Below are 25,060 nucleotides of genomic sequence, written 5' to 3' on the forward strand. Positions count from 1 at the left end.
TTGTTTGGGTTGTTTTTTTGTTGTGTGTGTTTGGTGGGAGGGGGGGCTGCTGCCTCTCAAGTAGGCCAGATCCCAGAGTTCTCGGGTCCAGGCCTCAGGGACCTCAGGACATCCTGAAACTATAGCCAAATTAGTGTGTTTGGGCATTTTTCTAGGGTAGAAGGGTTTTAACTTTTGTTAGGTCTATAACTTTCATCTTGGAGCAGTCCCTGAGCCAAAAACCGGAGCCCCTGGCTGGGAATATGGGCTTTTCTCTGAGTCAGGCTTCCCACACTCCACTTACTCAGAACTGAAGGACTATTATGGCGTTAGTCAAGCCCACAAGCGTAAAATATCAAATGCTCACTACCCCACGCGATGGAAGCGTGTGTGTGGCAGGCCTGTTCTGCGGGCTCCTGTGGGAAGTCTTGGTGCCAGACAGATGCCAGGCCACACGGTCTGAGTAACTAGCTGCCTCCTTTGTTCTCCACTCAGGGCCCCGATGGCGCTCTTCGTGGCGGGCCTGGCTGCCTCCTTCCTCCTGCAAGCCACCCTCGCTCTGAACCCCGAGGACCCCAACGTGTGCAGCCACTGGGAGAGGTAAGAAGCAGACGCTGAGCTGGCACTCCGAGGGGCTCGCCCTGGGCTTGGCATCATGGGGGCCAGAGCAGCATCAGGAGAGGCTGCCGCTGTCCACAGAGGGCCTGCTGTCCAGCTGGGGGCTCAGCTCAGGTGCAGGAGGACAGGGCTGAGCAGTGTGGATTTCTTCTGAGCCCAGCACTGGGGGAAGTCAGAGTGGAGGCGACTTAGATGAACTGCAGTGGACAGTGCAGGGGACAGTCCAGTCCTGGCCTTCCCTGTGATCGCACGTCCCACTCAATTTACATTCAGGGACTTAGAGGCCCAGAGGAGTGTAGTCTCCGTCCACAGCCAGGTGGGGTACAGTAAATGACAGGAAGTGGACCAGGATCCCACCTGTCTTGCTCTCTGATATGCTGGGGGTGCCTGATCTGGTCTCCAGGGACTGGCAGCAATATGGCAGCTTGGTTGGGTGGCCAGCAGCCTGCCCTGAGGAGGGGAATAGCCCTGTTGCTTCTGTTCTGGTGGGGGCGGAGGGCTGCCAGAGGAAGGGTGCCCGAGGGCACAGCAGGAGAGCAGGCTGCCTTCTGCCTTAGCCCTGGGGAACAGGCTGGTTCCCTGCAGATGGTCTGACTTTGAAGCACAAGGTTAAAGTATTGATTTTGGTGAGCAGAAAGACAGTGACCAGAGACCCAATCAGGAAAAACCGAATTAAACCCTGGAATTGATTGGCTGTGCTGACCAGGACGACTCTGCCACTTAGATGCTAATAAATCAAATGAATAAAATTAAGATGAAGGCCTGATGTGGGGTGGGGGAAGCAGATGATAGAGGAGGGAGGCGAGTTGGGCCGTGCCCGCTCCCTGCCTATGATGGTGAATGGCCAGCTCTGTGTCCTGGACACCTGTGGGCCAGGAGGGACTGGGTGGGAGGCATGGGGACAGTGCCTCACTAGAGTGATCTGCTGTGACAGGATGTTCTAGTGGCAGCCTGACAGAGGGGAGACTGGAGCAAAAGGCAGTGGTCTGGCAACCCAAGAAGCATAGGAGAGGGGTGGTGGGAAGACCTCAGTGCATTCCAATCTGGATTTTTCTACCTTTAGCTCTATGATGTTGGGAAAGTCTCTGAACCACTCTGAGTCCACATGCAGCTCTGACAGTGGGGAGAGAAATTACTCTTGCCCCACAGCCTCATTGGAGGATCAAGGCCACCAGTGTCATTAAAGTGCTCTGAGGACCATAAAGCTCTGTTTTTGTCTTTTCCTGACAACTCTGGCTGCAGGAACTGGTATCACAGACCTACGCACACTAGACTCACTGTGGGGGAGGGGTGTGAAAACAGTCTGGGGGCCTAGCCCCAGGGATTCTGAGCCAATATCACATTTTTCATAAGCTTTCCATGAGTTTCCAAGGTCTACTCAGGCCCCTTGCCCCTCTGGTTTCGGTGAATTTAAGCCTTTATTTCCCAGTGGGTCAGGGAGGTAGCAGGTAGAGCCTCCCATTAGTCTTTTGGCCTCCAGCCTCAGCTAAGCACTTCCATCATGTGGCTCAGTAGAGGACCAGTGCTTCCTGTATGACAGGCCCTAGGACACCCCCTTTCCATCTGCCCACTTCTGTGTGTGGCCAGGGGTCTTCTTTTCCAGGGAGCCTTTCCTAATGGCAGGGCCCACACTGACTTCCTCTTCTCACAGTCCCATTTCTACCAGTGGATCTGTTCAAACATAAACCAAATTCTTAATTTCCTAAACCTTGGCACCATGAATGCATTTGGAATGTGAAAATATTGGGCTGGGCCTTGGGATGGGCGAGTAAGACCATCAGCTGAAGCTGCAGCCTGAGTGAGCAGACAGGAGCGTAGCTAAGGCTGGGGACCTCTGGGCTCCTCCTGCTGCAGCAGGGAGGCCTTGCCTGCTGACACCACGGTGCCTCCTTCTCGACTTTTCCAACGGAGCTCGACTGCCAGTTATACATGCACAGATCTGCGTCATTCCAGAAATATACCCGGTCCTCAGAGACCGCTTAGGGAGAATTTCCCAGCTGGATTAGTGCTTCTGGCAGGCTCCTCATTAATTATGCCCCTCCACCATAAAACCCAGTGTGGAGACCTCCCCTGGCTAGTAAAGCCTGGCTCTACAAGATTAATCTGCCCCCTCATTAGCATGTTGGCAAATGAGGAGTGTTAAACCACCCAGCCATGAAGCTGGGACACACACTTCAGGTCAGAGACTTGGAGTCTGTACAAGGTCTCATTGCCAGACTCAGTCAGCCCAGGGCATCCTGCAGAGCTGGGTCCATCTCTGCCTGACACCCCATCTCTCTCTCTGTTGAGCTAGTGCCTTTCTTCTGAGCAGCCACTGTCCTTTTCAGTGTTGGAACCCCCAAGTGCTTAACAAAGGTGGGGACTCGCTCTGAGTGCAGGTCTTGCTTCCTCTGTCCTCCGCTCTGGTCAAGGAGGAAGTCTCCTTCTGTGATGACACAGGAAGTAAAACGTTGCCTGTCATCATGATGATGGCCAACATCTGTTACACACTTACTGTGTTCCTGGCAAGCATTTTATACATTTATCTTGTTTTATCTTCCCATCATGCTAAGGGATAGATAGATATCATTATTGCTCTCCTTTAGTCCTTACAATAATCCCATGAAGTCTCTGATAATACAGGAGTTGAGACACACATGCAAGGATGTGCTGCTAACAAGCGACAAACTTCACTCGTGGCCCCATGAGTTTAGGCTTCAGAGCCTGGCACTCTGCCCCGGGCATTCTCCCGCCTCTCAGTGAGGCACTTGGGAGATGTGTCACAGTGCCATGGATTTTCAGAGTTGGAGAGGCCTCAGTTTCCCTAAGCCTGGAGATGAGCCGAGGTTCCGGCTGTGTCTGAATAGATTTGTGCCTCTGGCGCCTCTCCAGCATGCCAGCCGGCGGGGACATATCAAGAGCCCTTCTTACATCCTTAGCCCATCCAGTAGAATTTCCCACCACCCAGGTCCCTGAGCATTGTCTCCTGCTGAATTCCAGACCTTTGACCTTTGAGGCATTTGAGAATCTGCTGTGTACCCACACAAGCCCAGCACCCGTGCAAAACCCACACAAGCCCAGCACCCGTGCAAACGATCCAACACAGTGTCCTCAGGCAAAGCAGACAGGCTTTTAGAGCCTGGACCTGGCCATCTGGCCCAGGTCAGGCGCCTTCTGGGGGAAACACTGAATAAGACCAATCTACTTCAAATGAATTCCTGAGCCCTCAGCTGGGTGTGCTACAGCCTGCATAGGAGGTGCCATTTCACACCACCCCACCAGCGGGACAGGAGGAAGGCTTACTTTGGTTAAGCTGAGATCTGTTTCCCTATGGCTTCTACCCACAGGTCCAGATTTACAGCTAAAAGGTAGATGGACAGAATACCTCTCCTATCAGGAGGTTTGAGGGCATGTCCTTGATGTGTCCCCAAATGCACCAGAGGTAGAATAGGCTAGAGAGTCGCTGGGGGAATCTGGGGAAGTCACTTACGCTAGCTGAGGCTCAGTTTCATTGTCTATTACAGTGAGAACAATAATTCCATTTATTTCATAAGGTTGTCTGAGAATTAAAAGGGATTAAAACATTTAACACAGGACACTTAATAAATATTAGCAGTTGATACCAGCTGAGTGACCTGGGCAAGTTGCCTTTCTGAGCCTCAGTTTTTTCATCTATAAAATGGGGCAACTTATTTCAAAGGGTTACTACCAAGATCAGCTTCCATACATGTTTTTTGAAAATGACAAAAATCTGAAAAAACATTTAACATATGTATCTGAATATTTATTTATATACATATATAATTTTGTCTTAGAAGTGGGTCTTAACTATGTTGCCCAGGCTAGCCTTGGACTCCTGGGCTCAAGTGATCCTCCTGCCTCAGCCTCCTAGATAATAGGACTACAGGCATGCACCACTGTGCCTGGCTTACATAAAATATTTTTTAAAAAATTTGTCAACCCTGCCTTCCAGAACCATACAATATAAACCTAAACCTTCCTTTGTTCATTCTCAGACAAATGAAAAAATGAGCTAGAATTTTAGAAAATTAGCTGGGCCAGAGGTCAGTAAGGGATGTGATGTGTCCTGGGGCCAGCCTAGGGTCAGGGAGGTTTGCATACTGGGGGCATCCAAGGTAGCGGGGGAGATTGGGGAGTGGCCTCAGGGCTATGGTGGGTGAGTCTGGGGAGGGAGGCAGCATCCTGACTTCAGGTCAGTCATCCTGTCCAATGCTGACCATGGCTCCTATGCCCTGTCTGGTTCCCAGCTATGCCGTGACTGTCCAGGAGTCGTATGCACACCCCTTTGATCAGATCTATTACACGCGATGCACAGATATCCTCAACTGGTTCAAGTGCACCCGGCACCGGTGAGTACCTCTCTCAGATGATGGGGCAGGAAGGGTGCAGGTCCTCATGGCTTGCCTTGGTGCAAGTTAGTAAAAAAACCCCGGAGCAGATGTCACCACTCACCTCCGGAGCCCCCTTGCCACTCTCTGCACACTGAATGCCTGAGGTACACGGCTGGCCGCTGCTTTCTGGCCAGAGGAGCCTGGTGAGGGCTGGGCAGCCAGAAAAGCTAGAGAGTTAATGGCCTTGGGGGCATCTTCAGCCAGGGACAGATGGGGAGCTGGTAGATGAACACCCCAGCTTCCCCACCCTGATGGTGGAGGGCACAGCCATGAAACACATCTATGCCATACCCCATGGTCCCCTCAGGTTGGAACCCCAGTCGTCCATAGTAAGACTGTGTGTTTTCTGTTTGAATTTTAGTCACTGGGAGTATTATTGAGCTATTGTTTTCTGCTTGGGGCCATTCCCTTCTTCCCTAGCATTCATGAGGCCCTAGGTTCAATCCCTACATCAGCACATAAAAAAAAAAAAAAGTGTCCACTCACCTCTACTTTTATTCTCTCTCTAATGTCTCCAAGGAGTTGCTTTTTATGTTTTCCTCCAGATTTCATAGTTGTTAGTTGCAAAAAGGTTGATCTAACAGGAGCTACTCAGCCATGACCACATCCCCCTCCTCTAGCCTTTGAACCTGAGATGTGGAGATGGGGCCAACTATTCCCTCTAACCTCCCCCAGGTTTACCAGAGTTGGTTGCTTGTGGCCCTGGTCAAAGGTAGAGATGGGAGTCCTGCTCCTCCCCTGCTCCCTGGCATCCCTGTGCCAGAGCCAGTTTTGCTCAGAGTGTGGCTCTTTTGGATACTTGGAGGCCACAGCTGCCGTCCATCACCCCTAGGCATGGGTGAGGGAATGGCTGCTTATTAAAACAGGTTATATTCCCAGAACATGAATTATTTTGTTAAATTATCGAGTCGACTTGCAACTCTCCCAATGACCCGGAGTGTGCATGCTGAAAGCAGCACCATCCGTCTGCTCAGGGTCCTTCTCCTGAAAGCAGCCTGGCCCATGGCCCTGCCCTGTCCTGCTTCCCACAGGGGGAGCAAACCAGGAAGGGGAGCCAGAGACAAGGGGTGGCATCTCTCTCCTCACAGGCATTCATGTTAACGATGCCAAGCCCACCTCCCCTTTGGGAGGGCTCAGGGTACTCCAACTTGGTGGGGACAATGGACCGAATGATGACCTCTCAGTCAAACTCCTCTGAGTCATTTTCTTTCCGGTGCTGGGATGGAGTCATTCATTCTTTATCTGCAAGGCTCACACAGCCCCCGATACTGCCTCCTGTGCAGAGGAAGCTGCTTCCCTGGGAGGCCGGCTTACCTTCCATTATGGGCTTTTGACGAAGTAGAATGACCTTAGCTCACGACATTCCCAAATATCACAGATTTCCCTGAGGCCTGCATTGTCATTTGTCATGAAGCGAGAGCTTTAGGACTGGGAGGTTGTCTGGGCCTGTGCTGGGGGGACTCCCTTCCCCACCTGGCCCACCCTCTGCAGGAGGCAGGCTGTGGGCACCTCCGCCCCTGCTGCTCTGCTACTGTGGAGGGGTCCATAGGGCAGGGCCCGTGAGTCTGAGGGGGACAGAAAGAGCCCTGACTCTGAGGCCCGGGGACCTGGGGCTGGTCCTATGTGAACTCCATGGCCTTGAGCAAGTTACTTCCCCTCTCTGGTCTCTGATGGCCCCATCAAATCTCCTCCACTTTAACTTTACTTGTGACAAAGGGGCTTTTGATTCCCTCCTCAGGGTTCTGTCCTTATATATCCCTATTTCCCTTGCCTTACTCCTTCACCATGACCCACTGCAGGGCCCGAGAGCCACCCTGAGAGGACTGGCATAGAGCAGCCAGTGGGGCCTTGTGGCTTTGAAATTAGGGTGACCTGGGTTTGAACCCTGAATCTGATGCTTTTTAGCTGTGTAACCACAAGCAAGTCATTAACCTCTCTGAATCTCAGTTTTTCTCATCCATAAAACAAAGGGTGGGAGTTATGGGCTAATGTAAAATAAAAACTCTAAACAAGTAATAAAAGAGAGCCCATAAATAGGGCATCATAACATGGCTGCCTCAGGGGCTATTGGGACAGGACCAAGCGTTAACACTTGTGCCCAGGGACTAGCACCCAGGTCCCTGGGTCCCAGGCCGGGGTGTCTCCTGCCCTCTGGGCCCAGCCCCTTCCTCTGCAGTGTGAGGTTTAGAGATTCCCGGGGAGAGCACGTGAGGCTCTCCAGGAGCTGTTATTTTGGGGGTGAGGGAGATTTATGAGGGACAGAGTAGGACTCAGTGGGTCCTTTTGCTTCAGTTCTCTGAGTGGGCAGCCCAGACCCCAGGTCCAGGAGTAGGGCGGGGTGGGCCCAGCAACTCTCAGGGCCTGACTCCTGTCCGGCCTCCATGGGCTCCTCCAGCCCAGAATCTGGAAGTGTCAAGGAACCAAGTGAAGCCCACGGCTGCCCCCCACCGTGTCAAGCCAGACTGTGTCCACCTTGGTCCTTCTGCGTAGAAGAGATCTGGAAGCCACGGGTTAGCCACTGGCCCTGCTCGCAGTGCGCTCGGCTCCTCAGTGACACAGACCCCGCCATTGATTTTTCTTTATTGTGTTCCTTCATATTCAAAGCCGCTGTGCATTCCAGAGTAATTATTGAATGGCATCCTCCATATAGCTTAACACAAATATCACCCTAAACGGGAGCCATTGATTTTCAATGCCCTCACGTGGCTTTCTCCCTTGTGCCTTAGGATCAGTTATAAGACGGCGTATCGGCGCGGCCTCCGGACCATGTACCGGCGGAGGTCCCAGTGCTGCCCTGGCTACTACGAGAACGGAGACTTCTGCATACGTACGTAGGGGCTGCTGCTCCCCTGGCCTGAGTGCGGGTGGGCGGGGTGGGAGGGGAAGGGGAGAGAGACAGGGCTGTTGTCGGCCCCAGCTGACCCCAGAGCACCAGAAGTCTCTGTCTGCTGCGTGTGCTGACAGGGTGGTGGGTTTAGTGCAAACACGTTAGTTAGCAAGGGTTCGGCCATCAGATCCACCTCCTCATGGGGTGGATGGGAGCCGGGCAGTTCAGGCCCCGATGGGGACAGGGGAGAGGTGGAGCTTTCTAGAGCGGGCCCTCTAGGGGACAGAGGGGAGCAGAGCTGAGTGCCCGGTACTGGGCCTAGGCTGTCGCAGGTGCCCAAGCAGGCTTTGTTGGAGGCAGGAGAGGGAGGGAGGAAGCTTGCCACATCAGATGGCAAAACCACAGTCCCCAAGAAGAGGATGGCAGGGATAAGGCAGACCAGAGGGAGCAGAGCCAGGAGGATTTCCACAAAGAACTGGAGGACACTGGGTAAAGACAGTGCGTGGAAGACACGCGTCACCTCTTACCCTGTGTCAGCTCAGAGAACAGAAGCCTTAGTGTCCCCCAGGAAGAGAAGAGCTACAGCCCTCTGGGTGGAGCAGTGTGGTACAGTGGGAAGCACCCGGGAGTGGGGTCTCTGGTCCCTGCGTGCCTGCCACGTGGGCTTGGGCCAGTCACTTCACCTCCCTGGGACAACAACTGTGGGTCCTGCCAGAGTCTAAGGGACTTTTCCCACTCACTGCCCAGTGGAATGGGACCTGGGGACTGTCCAGTGGCATGTAAGTGTGTCCTTGATTGTCAGAGCAGCTGGGAGGCTTGTAATTAGTGCCGGAGAGGTGACCCCATCCCAAAGCCTCTGCTCTCAGGTGGAGAGTCCTGCCTCCTCCTTGCCATCCAGGTGGGCAGAGGGGGCTGGGCAGAGGGGATTCAGGCAGGGTGAGCGGGTTTTTCTCGGGAATGAAATGACAGTTCCCTCTCCTGTTGTCACATCACCCCTGATGCTGGAGAAGCTCGATTCTAATAGCATTGCAGGAATGAATGAAAAATGCTTCTGCAAGTGGGTTCAATAGTGATGGCTTTTGTAGGAAAAATGCAAAGAAATTCACTCAAAGCAAGTCCCAAAGGTTGTTTCTCAGGAACAGGCAGAGAACTGAGCGAGGACTAGTCCCTGGCTGTGCCTCACCTGGGATGGGGGACTCTGGGGACGTGGGGGCAGAAGCGAGGTCAGCACGGAGCTCTGCAGCGGCTCTGCCCACGCGGAGTGAAGCAGGTCAGGCAGTTCGTGAGCTCATAAAGCCCGAGCAGGGTGGACGTGTGGGGCCTGCCCAAGGCCAGGGCACGGCGATGGCCTCAGGAAGTTATAAAGGAGTCTGGGTGTCAGCACAAGGCTCCGGGATGGACGAGCACATGCCCTGCCGGATTCCCACGAGTGGATGCTGGGAAAAAGCTTGGGCTGGCGTGCCAAGTGTCCTGATTTCAGGGCCCCGTCTTGCTGACTGGGAAGGGACTTCTTAGCCTCCTGACCTACTCCTTACGTAAGCTCCAGCGGCGGGTGGCCATGGCTGGTCCACCAGGAAGCTGAGCTTGGAAAGCCACTTTTAGGACTGGGTCTGTTCCCAGGAGAGGACAGCGGATGTGCATGTGCGGGGAGGATGAGGTGTGGCTCCTGCCCTGCGCAGTCTGCATCCTCAGGGCAAGGCAGGATGAACTCTCTGCAAAGCTATCCCCAACAGCCAGAGCCTGGGTGTGAGACAGACAGACAGACGCACTCAGGCAGAAGAGAGTGATGTGACCTGCGCTCACTTCATGGGACGTTGGGCTGGATCATGAGGGATGGGCTGACTTGACGTCTCGGGGTGGGGAGGAGAGGGAACCTCTTCAGTGCCAGCTGAGGCGGGGCGTGGGCTGGAAGGGAACAGGCAGGCTGGCTAGGTTAGGCACAGGCGGGAGCATTAAATTCCCAGGCAGCTTTACCAAGAGCCACAGGCTGGTGGCTAAGACAGTAGTTCATGGGCTCACAGTTCGGGAGGTCAGAGTCAGTGGGCAGGGCTGGCCGCCAGGGGAAGATCTGTCCCAGGCCTCTCTCCTGGCTTCTGGCAGCCTCTTGCTTTGCGACAGGGTAACCCCAATCTCCATATGGCATGTGTGCCTGCGTGTGTCTCCAAATGTCTTCTTTTTATAATAACATGGTCGTGTTGGATTGGGAGCCTCCTTGATGACCTCATTTTGACCTAACTACCTCTGTAAGACCCAGTCTCCAAGTAAGGTCGTGGTCTGAGGTGTCGGGGTGAAGCCTTCAGCAAGTGGGCATTGGAGGGTTACAATGCAGCCCGTAGCACGTGGACGTCAGCTGTCATCAGCACCCGCCTGCTTCTTGGGATGGGAGGAAAGGGCTGGGAGCCTCCAGCTCGCTCAGATGTCAACACTTGTTCACCAGAGAGACAGGCCCAGGCGAGGGAGCGTGTGAGAGGGAGAAGTGTTAGTAAGATGGTCAAGACTGTGCTCAGGGCCTGGGTACCAGGTGAAAAGCTTGAAAACCTGGTTCCCCTGCCCCTGCATTTCTCCTTCCTCCTCCCAGGGGCCAGAGAACCTCCAGCTTCTTAAGAACACGTCTGACGCTAAAAGTCCCAAGGAGAACCCTGCACGAGAATAACTCCTGAGTTCTGGGCAGGGGCAGGGGGAGTGTCACCCTCTCTCCAAATCATCTTCCTGGAAACATGTTTCTAACAGGCAGTAGGACAGTGGCCTGGGAGGGAAAGCCTTGGGTGATTCTGTCAGTAACTTGCTGCGCAATCTTGTGCAAGTCCCTTGGCCTCTCTGGACCAACTGGGATAGGATGGACCATCCTGTGCATGGAAGGAGGAAGAGAAGAAATAGTGAGAGTGTCCTGGAAAACACAGAGCTCAACACAGATCTGGAGTGGCACTGTGTTGGTCTCCTTAGTAGCATTTCCTCCTCTTCAGAACAGCTGTCCTCATCAGGGATGTGGAGATCACATCAGACCTGCCCCTTGCCTCCTTCCCAGTACACACCTTTCCCCTCCCATTATCTGCAGAAGTGGCTGGCTTCTGGCCCCACCTTGGTCACCAGGCATCAAAGATTTCCTGAAGACCACTGAGCATAAGTGTCTTTCTTCTTTCCTTTGAGACAGTGCTGTGAGTACCTTTGTCTTTGCATAGCTTTTATGTCTTGGTAAAACAGACTGTCACCTAGGCGATGGGGTTCAAGGCACTTTGGGAAGATGTGCTCTTTGAAAATATCAGCCTAGTAACAGACTGGATAGGCTGGGTTATGCTGCAGTAACAAACAATACCTAAATCCCAGTGGCTTAAAAGAGCATTTTTTTTTCTTGTTCATATCTTGTGCCTGTTGTAGGCGAGCTGAGGTCAGTTCCTTGCCAACTTTAGCCCAGGGCCTCAGCTGATGGAGCAGCCACTCTCTGGAATGCACTAAGGTGCTGGTGGAGAGAGAAGAGGGCTGCAGCTAGTCTTGAAAGCAGAGGGCCAGAAACATTTAGCGAGCAGTATTAAAGCTTATCACAAGTCCCACCTGAATGCTCCAACACTTACAGTTCATTCAGATGTACCTAAATAACTTAATTGGGCTGTGTGTGCTCTTCCCAGGAGGTTCACAGACTTGATCGTGCCCAATCAGAGTCAACCTGGAAGACTTGTTACCTAGCAGGCTGAGAATCTGCATTTCTAACAAGTTCCCCAGAGATGCTGGACCAGGAACCTGGCTTTGAGAACCCCCTGATATGTTGTGTAAGGGGAAGTTTCTGTGCTGCCCACGGCTTCTGAGTAAGTTTCAAAGAGGCCCAACGGGTTGCCCATAGATGCATCCCCAGGTGCTCAGGGCTTCTCCCGATGGACAGCAGAGAGACGGCAAGGAGGGGGTCCATCTGCTGAATCCCTCTGTCTCCTGTGTACTCTTGGTCACATTTTCCCCAAGGGGACTTAGTGCTCTAGACTTTCAGATGTTGTTTTCTGGTCCTTCCAGTGGTCACTTGAAATGCCAGAGCCCAGAATTATCTAGAAACTCCAGGTACTTAAGTGACTGATGGCCCATTCGGGCTGTGGCCCTGGGGAGGTTCTACATGCTCGGTCAGTCTGGCCCCAGAGGGGTGGGCTGTGCCAGCTCCGGAGAACCTGGGAGGTGGGGGGTGCAGAGGGAATGGGGGGGCTCATAGGAGTTAAATCCAGTGAACTCCTTGCACCAGTGCATGACTTAGGTGCCTGTTTTACTATTGCTGTTATTTTGAACACCCAAATGCTACTTAAATAAATTTGACTCGTGTGTTCACTACTTTGCTTACCCTCTCTCTTTTTGCATTGCACTCTGGGCTCAGCTTCCTTCTTGAAGGATCTCCAGTTGTTCCTTCGTGGAGGGCCCATGGTGCTCACCTCTCTTGGGCTTTATTTGTCTGGAAAGGTCGTGAGTTTGCCCTCGCTCTCACCTGGTGTGGTCTGTGCTGAGCTTTTCTTGCAGCAGAGCGAGGATGTGGTTCCTTTGTGTTCTGGACTTCACTGTGGCGTGGCTCTGCAGGTTCTTGGGGATGTGTGTCGGGGCAAGGAGTTATTTTTATTTACACCATTTGCTTTTCAGAGGTACACATTTTCTGCAAAGCTCAAGATTCATGTCCTCCAGCAATTCGGGAAAATTCTCAACTGTATCTCTTCAAAAATCTCCTCCATTCTCTTGAGTCTCTCAGGTTGGAGCTCCAGTTGCCAGGCCCTCCCATCCCATGCTCTTCCCTAAATCCCATTTTTCATCTCTCATCTCTCTGTGCAGCATCTTGAGCAAGCTCCTCAGATCCGTTGTTCAGGTCTCACAGCAGATTAACCTGTCCGTGGAGGTCTTCATTTCAGTGACAACAGGCTTAATTCCTAGGAGTTTGGGGGGTTCCTTTTCAGATATGCATGTTCTTTTTCTATCCTGTTCATTCTTTCATTATGAATTCTACAGCTTTTATTATTTTAAACATATTTCCTTTATCATCTCTATCAGGTACTTGTGTCTTGAGTTGTTAGTTCTCTTTGCTCAGGTCCTGGAGATGGACCCTCCTATTTATGATGACTGCTGAGACCCACTATTTTTTATTGGTGCGTTATATGCATTTATGCACAATGATGGATTTGTTACATAATTATACACGTACATAATATAATGGCATAATTTGGCCACTTGTGCTCCCCTGTACTTCCCCACTCCCCTTGGTCCCTCCCACCCCTTGGTCCCTCCTCTACTGATCTCCCTTTGATTCCCATGAGATGGGTCAGGAAGCGGGGGCGGGGGGGGGCAGCATTTCCTAGTTTCCCCTGCATGGAGCTGGCAACTCCCAAGGCCAAGGCTGAGGCCAAGTCTGCCTTTGTTCTTTGTGTGGGTGTTAAGTCCCCAGCTCCTGGCTCCTGGAGGTGGCTGGGCTGGAGGAGGGCAATGGCCAGGTCTGATGTTTCAGTTTGGCTCCAACATCTTGTCTTAATCTCTTTCTCTAAACTCACTCTTTTTATCACACTTTACAATTCACCTTGCTCAGCTAGTTTAAAACTACTTCACTGTATTTTGGGGACACTTGTAACATGAGAAGGCTACATTTGCCCTTTCTGCCTCATTGCTAGAACTGCTTTATAGTGAGCAGGGGATTGAGAGCTTTAGAACTAGACTTTTTTTTTTTTTTTTTTGGTGCTAGGGATTGACCCAGGGGCACTTGATCACTGAGCCACCTCCTCAGGCCTATTTTGTGTTTTATTTAGAGACAGGGTCTCACTGAGTTGCTTAGCCCCTCACTGTTGCTGACCTTTTGACATTTAATTCAGTGCTTTCTTGGACTGAGTGCTAACTTCTAGCACTAATGAGGACAACAGTGGTGTCATGTCATGGCTTGTCCATGTAGTATGTCCACTCTCACAGACTGGAGAAGCCAGCCAGACTCACTCTTGCCCTTTTACAGAACACAAAACTGAAGCTCAGAGAGGCTGGGTGACTTTTCCACTTGGCCAGCTAGGAGTTCAGATGGGTGCAACGTCAAATCCTGTATTTCTTCTTCCTTCAGAGGGTTTTCTTTTTGCAAACCTGTGGCTAGAAGAGAGAAATGGAATCAATCAAGAGGGCAGGTGAACAGGTTTGTAAGAGAGGAGGGGACTAAAGACCCACCTGTTTGATTTCAAAATTCTGCGAAGGTGGGCTCTGGTCCAGGATCAAGGAGTGCGGATGGGGCTGGTGGAGGGCAGGTGTGAGCAGAGCCTGGGGCCAGCTGCGGCTCGGCTTCTCCAGAGCTCCCCGGGGGCCCTCTAGCAGGCTCCTGGGGAATCGCACCTGCTGCTGTCATGGAGACAGTGCTGATGACACTCCCTTGGGTCACCAACACCTGGTGCTGAGCTTTGCTTCCTTTGTCATCCCTCCTTCCCTCTGTCCTTCCATCTATCCGTCCATATTTATTAGCTGCCCAGCCTTTCGGGCACTGCTGAGTCCTGGAGATAAGGCTTGACTAAAAAGCACGTGGGCTAGTATAGGAGATGCCAGCACAGCATGATGGGCACTGTTTAAATGCTCAGGCAAGGATGTCACCAGTCTGGTGGTAGAGACGGAAGGGCTGCCTGGCTGCCCTGGCAGGTCCCTGCTGGTGCAGCCACCATGATCTGGCCCTGTCTGTGCACTTAGAACATGGGTTTCGGATGCTCAGAGCGGCTAAGCTCCAGGTGGTGATTCATGCTGACCAAACTCATAAATACTGATGCTTAACCCCGAAGCCAATTAATGCCTACGCAATGGGAATGTAACTACCAAAGATCTGTTCTTGCCCACTTGTTAGCGCTGGCCAGGCCCTCCCTGATAAATTGCCGAAAGAGTGAATTCGTGGCCTGGGCATCCACAGTACCCAGCGGTGGCTTTATGGATTCTCCTATCGCAGATTCCTCCTGTGCCCCTCTGAATGCCGTCTGTTTGGGACTCAAATGACCCTTGGTTTCATGTGATCCTCACCCATCCTGTCCCTCTCCTGGCCCCACAACTCCTAGGCTCCCTCTGTCACGCCTGTCCCTGCTGTTCTGCTGCTGCTTGCCTGTCCATCCCACTCAGAAGAAGAGGGATCAGTCTTCCTTGTGCTCAGTGCCTGGCACTTGAGTGGGAAGCAACTAACTCCACCCATGGATGGAAGGACAGGGGCATGCAGGAGACCCCTTGGAGGGGGTTAGTTTCGAGCTGAGTCTGAAAGATGAGTAGGAACTCAGTAGAGCTGGACTGTGGTGGAGACAGAGTTTTAAAGGTGGCTGGCCGGGAGCAAACCCCACTCACTTCCTCTATGACTCATGTGACCCTCTCTGTGCCTTGGTTTTCTCATCTGTAAATAGGGCTGCATTAAATACCTATCCCTTTGGGCCATTGTGAAGATGACATGAGTTTCTACAAATGAAGGGCTTAGAAGAGAGCCTGGCTCGTAAGAGCTCAGTCAATGCCAGCGATGGTTCCGTGTTTATTTTGATGAAGGAGGACGTTCTAGGCAGAGGGGCAGCATGAACAAAGATAAGAGGTGGGAGAGAGCAAGACAAGGTCAGGACACTCCCTGGATAATCTTGTGATATCATCGAACAGCAAGGGACACCATGTGGTATCAGGGGATGGCTGCTGTGAGGGCAGCAGCGTGGAGGAGAGTCAGACTGTCGAAGGGGTGAGAGAGACAGGTCACGGGGTGTGTGCAGGCCGGGGTGAGCCGTGGATGGCCGTGCACTGGCCCTGTGCTCAAGGGGGCATAGGCGACCTGGGGCCTGGCCTCTGGGTTTTGCTGGCCAAGCTCTAAGCTTTGCGGCCAGCCCTTTACCCACCCTCAGCCTGTACCGGCAGGGTTCCTGGGCTGTCACAGCCGTGGAAGGATCAAGGATCTGCTTCTTAATTACCAGCTGCAGCCAACATTAAGCCTCTGCAGTCTGACTGGGCATCCTCTGGGGGGAGCTGGATTAGTGTCAGAAGCAATCAGGTTTGTCTACAAATCCCCTTCCTGGGAGTCCCGGCCAGCTAAAGCCTGGGAAGGAGCTAACCTGTCCCGAGGGCAGTTTTTCCCCTGTGGAAACTTCCTGAAGGTCTGGCTCGACAACTTCTGCTTCTTCCACACCTGATTCCTCCTGGGATGCTCCCCTTGGTTTCGGGTCCTCCTTGGCATCCGCCGCTTGCCTGACCTTGCTCTGCGGCAAGCCCCACGAGTCCCAGCCCCAGCTAATGACGGGACCGCCTCCTCCCAGTCTGTGCCTCTCCACGCGGGCTCCTTGCTCCTTCTGCACCCGGGAAGCGTTGACCTCCGTGTGGCCCTGCCTAGATGCTCTTCCCTCAGAAAGCTGAGTGCACCACGTGGCCACTTGCTACCTCACTCAGTCCTGTGTCACCTGGCAGAGAGGCCTTCCTCTCTGGCAAGGTAGCCTCCTCCTCCCTTACCCTCTCAGCCTCCATTTGTTTCTCGGCCTGGCATAGAGTAGATGTTCAACAAATGTCGAATGAATAAACGAATGAGCTATAAGCTCCTGCAGGCAGAAGCATTGTTTTTATTTTTTAAAATCTTTTTTATAGTTGTAGATGGGTGGCCTTCTCCTGGGGGGTTGTGCCCAGGATCCTCCGCACTGAGGCTTCTCATTCTGTGTCTTGCTTCCCCAGAGTCCCATTGTCCGACTGCTGATCCCCGACAATCCACCCACCTACCTCAACGCCCCACTTTCCTTCCCTGGGGCTTTGTGCAGGCTGCCCCCAGGACCCTGCTGGACTCTCCCAGCTTCTGCTTAGCTGCCTGTGAAAACTCAGCGCAAGGAGGGACGTTCTCTGGAACCCACTCGGATACTTCCCTTTTTTCAGCCTGTCCTGATCTCAGCCCCTTCACCCCATGTTCCCATGTATTTATGGTTCCCTTGCTGGGCAGGGAGCTCCTCAGGCTGTGGGACCCTCTGTATGCCGGGTGCCCCACAAGCAGCCCATGCTTTGGGCAGGCCTGTTGACTTTGGGCTGGATTCTCTCTGGGGCCCTCACGGCACACTCAGGGGAGTAGTCTCTGGGAAGGACCTTGAGATCCTGAATGGAGGGTGGTCAGGCTCCATCCCCACTCTCCCCCGTTCCCAGAACCCCTCAGATTCCTAAAGCCCTCCCAGAGTCCTGGTGTCTGCACCCATGTCACCTGTGTGTGAAGAATCCCAGGACCCGACAGCAGGGACTGAGCCCACTGTTCCAGAACCCAGGAGGCGGCCCTTTGGGTTAGAGCTGAGCTTCCAGGCCTTGAAGAGGTAGCAGAGAGAGGGAAGCTGGTGGAAGGACCCACCGCTCATGCCCTGCCTCCTGGTCTCGAGCACCTCCTTCCCTCCTGACTCCTGGTCTTTGTAGCAGAGAGGTTTCAGAAGAGTGGCCATTAACAGTGTTTTTGAGTCGATGGACACATCAGTCCCTAAATCTCCTCTAATGCTTGCTCTTTGATTAAGGGATGCCGAGTGGCTTCAGTGAGGGTGACAATGACAGTTCAGAGCCTCTCTCTGCCTCCCAGTGGCCACTTCAGTGTCTTTGAAGACTTGCTTCAGAAGAGCCTTGATCAGCTGCCCATTGAGTGGGAGCAAGGGACTGGCTGGGGGGAGCTGGACATCCCCCACAACATTTGACCAGGCCTTGGCCACCACCCACGAAGAGCCTGGAGCCAGGTCCCTTATTGCAGGTACATGTCCCACTGTCCCTACTGTGTCTACATCTGGGGATAAGTGAAAAAGATTTAACTTTAGGGTTTGTGTTCTCACCACTAAGTTAGAAGGAACCAGGGCCCCTAACTTAACCCTCTAGTGGCTGGATTATGGGAAGGGAAGTTGGGAACAGACTAGGGATGGCACCCACTTACCAACAGGAACAGGGGAATTTTAACATTTTGCCATTCAGTATCCTTCGCCCCAATCCGAGTCTTAGCCTGAACCAGAGTCACTGGTTCTCATTTTTCCTGGAGATGTGCTACATCTGGACCTCACAGGAAGGGGCGGTCCCACACCAGTGCCTGGCTGAGTGCACATATGGGGTTGGGACCCTGCCTGTGTGGAGGCTGCTCCAAACCCTGGTTTGAGGTGTCAATGTGGGCGGGTCCCACCAGACAATGTAAAAGTTAGAATAGACCCTAGAACCAGATGGCTGCTACTGCCTATGTGACTTTAGGCAAATGACTAACTTCTCTGTACCTCAATTTACTCAACCGTAAAATGGGGTAGCAATTGTACCCTCCTCATGGTGGTGTTGTAAGGATTCAGTAAGAGAATCATGTAAAGAGCTCAGAGCGCGCTGGGCACGGTGTAAATACTATGCAGCTGTGGGCTTTCATTATCACACACGTATGTCTATGAGTATTGGGGTCCACAGTGTGCGAGGATCTTCCCCTCTTACAGAAGCATGCACATGCGTACTCCCGTGTTGCTTGCTGTGTATGTGTATTACATGTCTGTCCATGAAAAAGCCCCTGTGACCCACGTGCCTTGAATGTACCTGCCTGCTTGCATATTTAGAGCGTCTGTGCATTCACTCCTCCCAGGGCTCTTCTGAGTGTCACCTTCCCCATCATTGTTTCCCATTTTCCTTTCTCCTTCCCCTTTTCAAGCAGCCAGTGGCACTGAATTGTCACCAAGGGAGCTAGAACAGAGCCTTTGCTCCTGCTGGGGTGGGAAGGGGGAGCCGAATGACACCATCAATCTCATTCCCCAGGCTAAAGGCGGGCCTGGAACCAAGGGCAAAGCCAGGGAGGCCTTCTTGTCCCCTGGCCACCTTCATGCTGGGCCCATCTAGGAAGAAAGGGAAGCTCCCAAGTGTGAGAACAGGGTGGCCCCAACTTACAGGCAGCCACCATCCTTTTGGTGTGGCCAGGTGGAGGGACCTTGGCCTGTTTCTCCAGCCACCAAACAAACTGCAGAGGCCTGATAGTAAATCAGCAGTGAGTGAGCGTGATTTAGAGGACTCTGTTTGTTTGCTCAGCTAAGCTTTTGGCAAGGTAAATGCATAAGCTGCAGAAAATCTCTTTGAAACAGCCGCAGGGCTCAAACGCCCTTCAGTCCTCCATAAAGGATCCTCAAAATTATATGGACTAGATTAGTATCTCTATTACATAAAACCATTTCAATGCCTGCTGGGGCTTTGAGAATAAAGTCACCGGATGGACCTTTTGTTGCTGTGCCCCACCAGCCTCATGGTAATTGAAGATTTCCCTTTAAAAGTGTGTCAGGTGGAAAGAGCTCCTAATTTACTAAGTGGAGGGGCCTTTGTTAGGGAGCTGGTTCTTTGTTCTGCCCGTCCCTTTTAATCTTGTTTTTGCACAATGGACTTACAGAAAGCACTACCAGCCGATTGATGCTGGGGAAGGAACGAACAAGGGCAGGGCTGCCTGGCAGGGGGTTCCACGAGGTCCCCGCCCTCTTCCATCTGCCTTCTCTTCTGCTTTCCGCTCTCTGGACTCCAGAACCAGTGGGCAGGTGCAAGCCCTGGGGCCAGCTCCGTGTCTTCGTAGGAGTGGCCCCCCTTGTTTTTTCCAATCAGAGAGCAGCTTCTCCTTTCTAAATGGAGTCCGCGCATGGCAACCCCACAGGCAAGACCCAGGTTTGGGGCTGTATTCTCTGCTGGTTGTCAGATTTGAATCTAGCTGAGGTCTTCAGCCCCAAAGTCAAATGCCATCTGGTGCCTGATGGGACAGTTTTGTTTGGAGGGGCTGCCATGGTCCTGGGGCACTTAGGAACATTTGTTGTCTGAGAGCTGTCCCCAGGCTGGCTTTGGCTCCTAGGAGGAAGAGGTCGCTAAGCCCCAGTTGAGAGGACTGGTTTATATTTTGCCTCCAGCAGGCAGCCACCCCCTTGGGGCTGGAGGCCACACAGAGAGGGGAGTTCTCGTCACCAGTGGCAAGGCTGTCAGTGTGCTGTGTGTTTGGCTGCAGGATTCTACCTCTCTGGGCCTTAACTTCTTGACTGCAAAATAAAATGACCCATCAGCTTTGAAGTTCTGTGACAGACGAGTTCCAATGGTGGTGACTGTGGACCGAGGTTTTTGTCGTGTTGAAGTGAATGGGCCAAGTTCCCTTGAGACCCAAGGCTAATGGAATGGTCCAGAATGGAAACTTGCAATTGCAGTTCTTAATAAAATGAAGTGCAGGAGGAGCCCAAGAGAGGCCAAGCAATTGAGAAAGAATCAAGACACAGAGAGACACAGAGCTCCTTGGAGATGCCACTCGGTGTGTTCCAAGATGGCAGCTGTACATCTCCTTAGGATCATCTTGACAGGCCTCCTGTGGGTGAGGGGCTTGTGAGCTTCCCCAGGGCAGAGCTGCTGCTTCCTGAATGGCACCCCCAATGGGCTGCCACAGGCCCTCGTGGTTCTGAAGACTTCAGTCCTTGGGCAGGTGGGGAGAGGGGAGGAGGAGCCAGCGGTGAGCACCTGAGCCTGGTAACTCCTCGCCAGGCAGAGGGGCTTGTTCAGGCTCATCAGCTGCATTTGGAACAGACCCAGGTGACTACCTTTGCCGGCCCTTTGCCTTCTCAGAGAGCAGGAGCGAGGGAGGGTCCTGCATGTGTGTGGCTTCAGTTTTGTCATCTGTTATCCTCGAGATGACTTTGCAGTAACCTGTTTCTCTCTCTCCTGTGTAAACCTGGGACTAGGAGGCAGATGACTTGCCCAAGGGCTCCAGCCGGGGGTTGGTGGAGCTGGATTTCCTGTGCTCCAGTGTGGAAAAGCTGGGCCTGCAAAGCCCACCAGGACCTTAAGTTGAAAGGATGGGGCCCCCGCCTTGGCTGGAGTCTCCTTGCAGCTCGCGTGTCATGTGGCAGGGCCACCAGTTCTGGCTCAGGCTTGGTCGTGGGGCACAGCCCTGCCTCCACTCTAACCAGCTGAGTGACTTAGACCCACCATCCCCTGGGCTTCTCTTTCTTCATCTGCAAAATAGAAGCAGCATCTCATGCTGCAGCAGAGCGATGGGCATTGTGATCGCTGTCCCTGTTGACCCCTGCCTTGCCCCGTCCCCTCTTCCTCCCGCTTTGCTTTTCTCTCATCCTCCTCTTCCTTTTCCTCCTCCTTACATACCAGACACATAGCGTGAGCTATATGCTAGGCCTCATTTCTGTCTTAATTTATTTAATCCCCTGACAACCCTATGTAGTAGGTAGTATTGACATCCTCATTTTGTTTTATTTTTACCACTTTACCACCAAGCTACAACCCCAATCCTTTTTATTTTGTGACATGGTCTTGCTAAGTTGCTGGGGGCACATCCTCATTTTACATGAAATAGAGGTACAGAGAGGTTATATAACTTACCCAAGGTCACACAGGAGTAAAGCAGTAGAACTGGAATTCAAACCCAGGCATATGGTATCATTTCCATTCTGTTGGAGCCAGTGGCCACCAGCTTGATGCTCCAGAGCTGCTTTCTGAGCTTCTGTGTCTGGGGTGTATTGAGGGTGACAGTGGGCAGGTTTAGCTGGTAGGATCTGGGGTGTGGCTGCTGGACTGCCCCTGCTGTATGTGACTGCACCATCACCCAGTCCAACACTGTCCTGCTCAGTTCCCGTTCCCACTGCTATTTATCCTCTTAGTGCCTCAGTTTCCTCATCTGTGCAATGAGGATGATAACAATACTTTCATGTTTGGGGATGAATTAGGTGGACAAATGTACATAAATTGCTTGGAACTGTGACTGGCACACAGCAAGTGTGTTAGTCACCCCTCCATGTCCATCCAATATGGCAGGATAATGCAGAGTGTCTCACTGCGAGGCCAAGGGCAAAAGGAATAACAGTCTTCAGATCTGAGAGGGATCCCTATCTAAACATAGGATCAGGGCTGGGGCTCACAGGCTCCCTCCCTGACTTCCTAAAGAAACTACTTGAAACTACCAGAAAGAATAGCAAATAAATATTAGACTCATGGTCTGCATCAGCGAAGTGTGTCCAGAAGTCGGGCTTTGTAAGTGGTGAAGCCCGGGAACTGGCTCTGCTCGCTCTAGGACATGCCCAGATTACCACCTCTCCACTCAGCAAAGACAGAACATCTGGACCCGTGTCATCAGGATCCTTGGGTTCAGCCTGCAGGGGTCCCTGAGAGACATGAGGACTCTGAACTCCAGAGAGGGGTCCAAGGGCCCTGCCTATCTGTGACAGGAAGATCTGCCAGCCAGGGCTCTTGCTTTTGCCCCAAGGAACTCAGGTGGCCTTAGAGCATAAGCTACTCTTAATGGTACTGGTATAGCTTTTACAGCTCAAATGACAAAAAATGTAAGATGTGTCTGTCTGTCTTTCTGTCTGGGACGAAACAACCTCTGTCATAGGACAGGTTGACCCCTCAAGGTCTCTTCCAGCCCAGAATTCTGGGGTATGTCTGGGCAGGGCGAAGGCCTTTCACAGGGAAGTGGCATGCTAGCCTCTGAGCCACTCCTTCTTGGCCCCTGGGACATGGTTGCTCTCCTTTAAAGAAGGCAAAGGCAGCGTGCCTGGCCCTCCAGCCCCCTGAGTGGACCCGGATGGAGCTTTAAAACTCAGCTTCTGACATGTGGACAAACCACGGGGCCACAATGTGGATGCCTCTGCTGGAGATCTTAATTACCTGCTAAGAGCAAGAGACAGTTTTAAGATCTGCAAAGTTGCTTGTGGGAAGTGGTTTATTTCCCAGAGCAGGGTGCAGAGCAAGGGGAGCCATATGGCCCAGTGGCAGAACAGCTGTCTCTCGAGAAGGAGCAATCCGGGGGCCCCCACCATCTAGGTGAATTATGAGACTTGCAATTTTCACGCATATGTTACAGCATCTCACGACACAGCAGTCCAGGGGATGGGGTGGAGAGAGATGGAATGTCCCGCGCTCCGTGCCCTGGTCTAGTGCACGGCCATCCATCTTCAGACACCTTGACTCAGGGCCACCTCCTGAGCCTGTCTGCCCTTGGCCAGACCATGTCTCTGAGGTCGTATGGACTGATACCCTACCAGCTCCCTGGGGGCCCCCACTGCCTCTGCCCGGCAGGTGGTCCATCCCCTTTCTGTAGAAAATATCCATGTCATTTCTATAACTGCAGCCTCTTCTCGCCTCTTTGGCAGGGTGGGAGAATCTAGTTGAAGAGTGCTTAGTGGTTTGGGGCTGTTATATTTTCTCTGCTCTATGATCCGTGTTAGGTTAAAAGGGCCAGAGCTGCTTCTCCTTCCCACTGAAGATAACTCAACCTGGACAGGCTCCCTGTGGGAGAATTACCGGTGATGAGGGACTTCTGGTTGGCTGGAACCGTTAATATCCTTCCCTCAAAGGGGTCCTCTCCTTCCCCACCTCCCCAGCTGGCTGGATTGATGAATATATTCCAGTGTGTTCCTACTCCAAATGATCACTCTTTTCCTTTGGTGATTGGTAGCTGCGCAGAGCAAGTACTGTATATCCAGAGTCCCTAGGTGGGTCCCCTGGAGTGCCAGGCCCTGGGGCGGGTGTCCCTCCACTCCTGCTTCTCCCTGGCTTCTGTGACTCCCCCTTCCTAGATGAGGAGGCAAAGCACAGAGGCCAGAGGTCAGGTTACTAGCGGAGGTTCTCGTGCTGAGATTTGGAAGAGAGAGAGGATTCACTTCGAGATCTGTCTGACTTCAGAGGCTTTTTCTAGAAGCTTGTCCTCCCTGGGTGCTGGTAGCTCTCTGAAGGTGCCGTTAGCAGAGGGTGTTCATTTTTGGAAAGAGTCATCATATAAATTGCTGTGTCTCCGCCTTTCAATGTCTCTCCCACTGACAAGCCAGGAATTTGCACATTAGATTCTGCTGTGGCTTCCTGGTCTGCAGAAGGTTCCTGGCCCAACATGACCACTACCTGAGAGGGCCATGTGTGTCCTTCCATGCCCCTAGGATGGATAGAGAGTAACACAGGCAGAGGACTCTGGTGCCCTCCCACTCTGAAAACTTGATCTGAAGTCGGCCCTTGCCCAGTCCAGATGTTCTAGCCACACCCCACTTGGGTCTCCACAATCCATATGTCACAACAGGCCCAAGCTGGTTGGCATTCTGTGGATCATCCGGGTCCATTGTCAGAGAGGAGTGCCATGTCCCTTGCTCCCTGGCTTGCAGGAATGGGACAAAGCCTAAAGGCCACTGAATCCCCAGCCCCAGAAGCTGCTCTCTCCAGAGGCCTGGAGTGGACTCTGGGTGTCTTGTCCCTTCACCTGCTGTGCTGTGTGGCATTGTGTCACTGTCACCTTGATCCCTGGAGGATGCCTTGAAAGTCCCCAAGGCAAGGTTTGGATCTGAATGTCTCCTTGTTTCTGTGGAGTAACAAGTTAGTGGTGTTTGCCGGAGAGTGACTGGGAAAATCAAGATGGCCCATCCCAAGAAAGGTAGGGGACCCTGCTCATTCATCTCTGGCAGCAGAGAGGCCAAATTGGTCTCTAGGAGGGGCTCTCTTTGGGTTCCCTGTCCCCAGATGACCCTGAACTTGGTGTGCCACTCCAAGCCCTGTGAGCATTTTGAGCTGGTGGTAGGGCGCCACCACTGAGTGACACACTTTCTTCTTCATGGGTTCCATTTTCCTTGGATGGAGGCCATTGAGAGCTCTCTTGTTCTACCCTGTAAGAGGGGACGATGGTGAGGAAGCTGCGTCAAAGGACCTTCAGAGGCAGTGGGGGCTGCCCCAGTTCCTCAAGGGGGCCGCCTCCCTCTTCCCCTTTTTCTGGATCCAGGTAGGGTCTCCTTCCCTCCACACCCTGCTCCCTGCATAAGGGGTTCTGGTGCAGGGTTGGGAGTGAGCACCTGGGAGGTGACTCCCAGGGAGGTGGCTGCCCTGCACCCCAGGCTGTCCTTCTAGGGTTGTGTGTGAGATCATGTCCAGCTGGCAAGGGGAGGGAGGATCCCTGTGGACCTCAGGGAACCCAAACGATGGGTAGAGGTGCGGCTTTCTGACCCCCAGCAATTCCTATGGGGAGAGCAAGGACCCAAAGCCACTGGAGTAGCTAGGCTGAGAGCCGAGTGGTGAGACCTCTATCCAGAACTCCTGGCCTCACGTCCAAGGAGCTGAGCTGGGAATCAGGAGACACACGGGTGGACCCCGATCCTTCCCTGTGACCAGACCAGAGCCCACATTCTCAGGGTCAGGTGGGCACAGCTGTCAGGATGCTGATGTCCACCAGGGTCCTGGGGCCACCATTGGCAAGCTTGATATGTGAGCAGTGACCTACAGAGCTGTGCATCGTAGGGTCTTGATGCTGTCACAGCCACAGAGAAGGTGGCTCTCTTCTAAGGGAGGCAATGTGGTTTTGAACTGC

General features: G+C 52.9%; 1 protein-coding gene across 4 annotated transcripts in view; it reads left to right on the forward strand.

Annotated features, from left to right (window-relative positions):
- Nucleotides 1-469: 469 nt before the first annotated feature.
- Nucleotides 470-25,060, forward strand: part of Megf11 (multiple EGF like domains 11) — a 212,489-nt gene continuing 187,898 nt past the window's right edge. For 3 of the 4 annotated variants that reach the window (XM_048793497.1, XM_048793500.1, XM_048793499.1), the window contains exons 1-3: nt 470-579; nt 4,845-4,946; nt 7,715-7,815. In XM_048793497.1, the coding sequence (XP_048649454.1) occupies nt 482-579; nt 4,845-4,946; nt 7,715-7,815 (301 nt within the window). In that variant the 5' untranslated portion in view covers nt 470-481. Of the gene's footprint in view, nt 580-4,844; nt 4,947-7,714; nt 7,816-25,060 lie in introns of those variants that run through there. The other variant, XM_048793501.1, reaches the window with a different exon arrangement.

Source organism: Marmota marmota, unplaced genomic scaffold, assembly GCF_001458135.2.
Source record: "Marmota marmota marmota unplaced genomic scaffold, marMar, whole genome shotgun sequence".
Taxonomy (NCBI): Eukaryota; Metazoa; Chordata; class Mammalia; order Rodentia; family Sciuridae; genus Marmota; species Marmota marmota.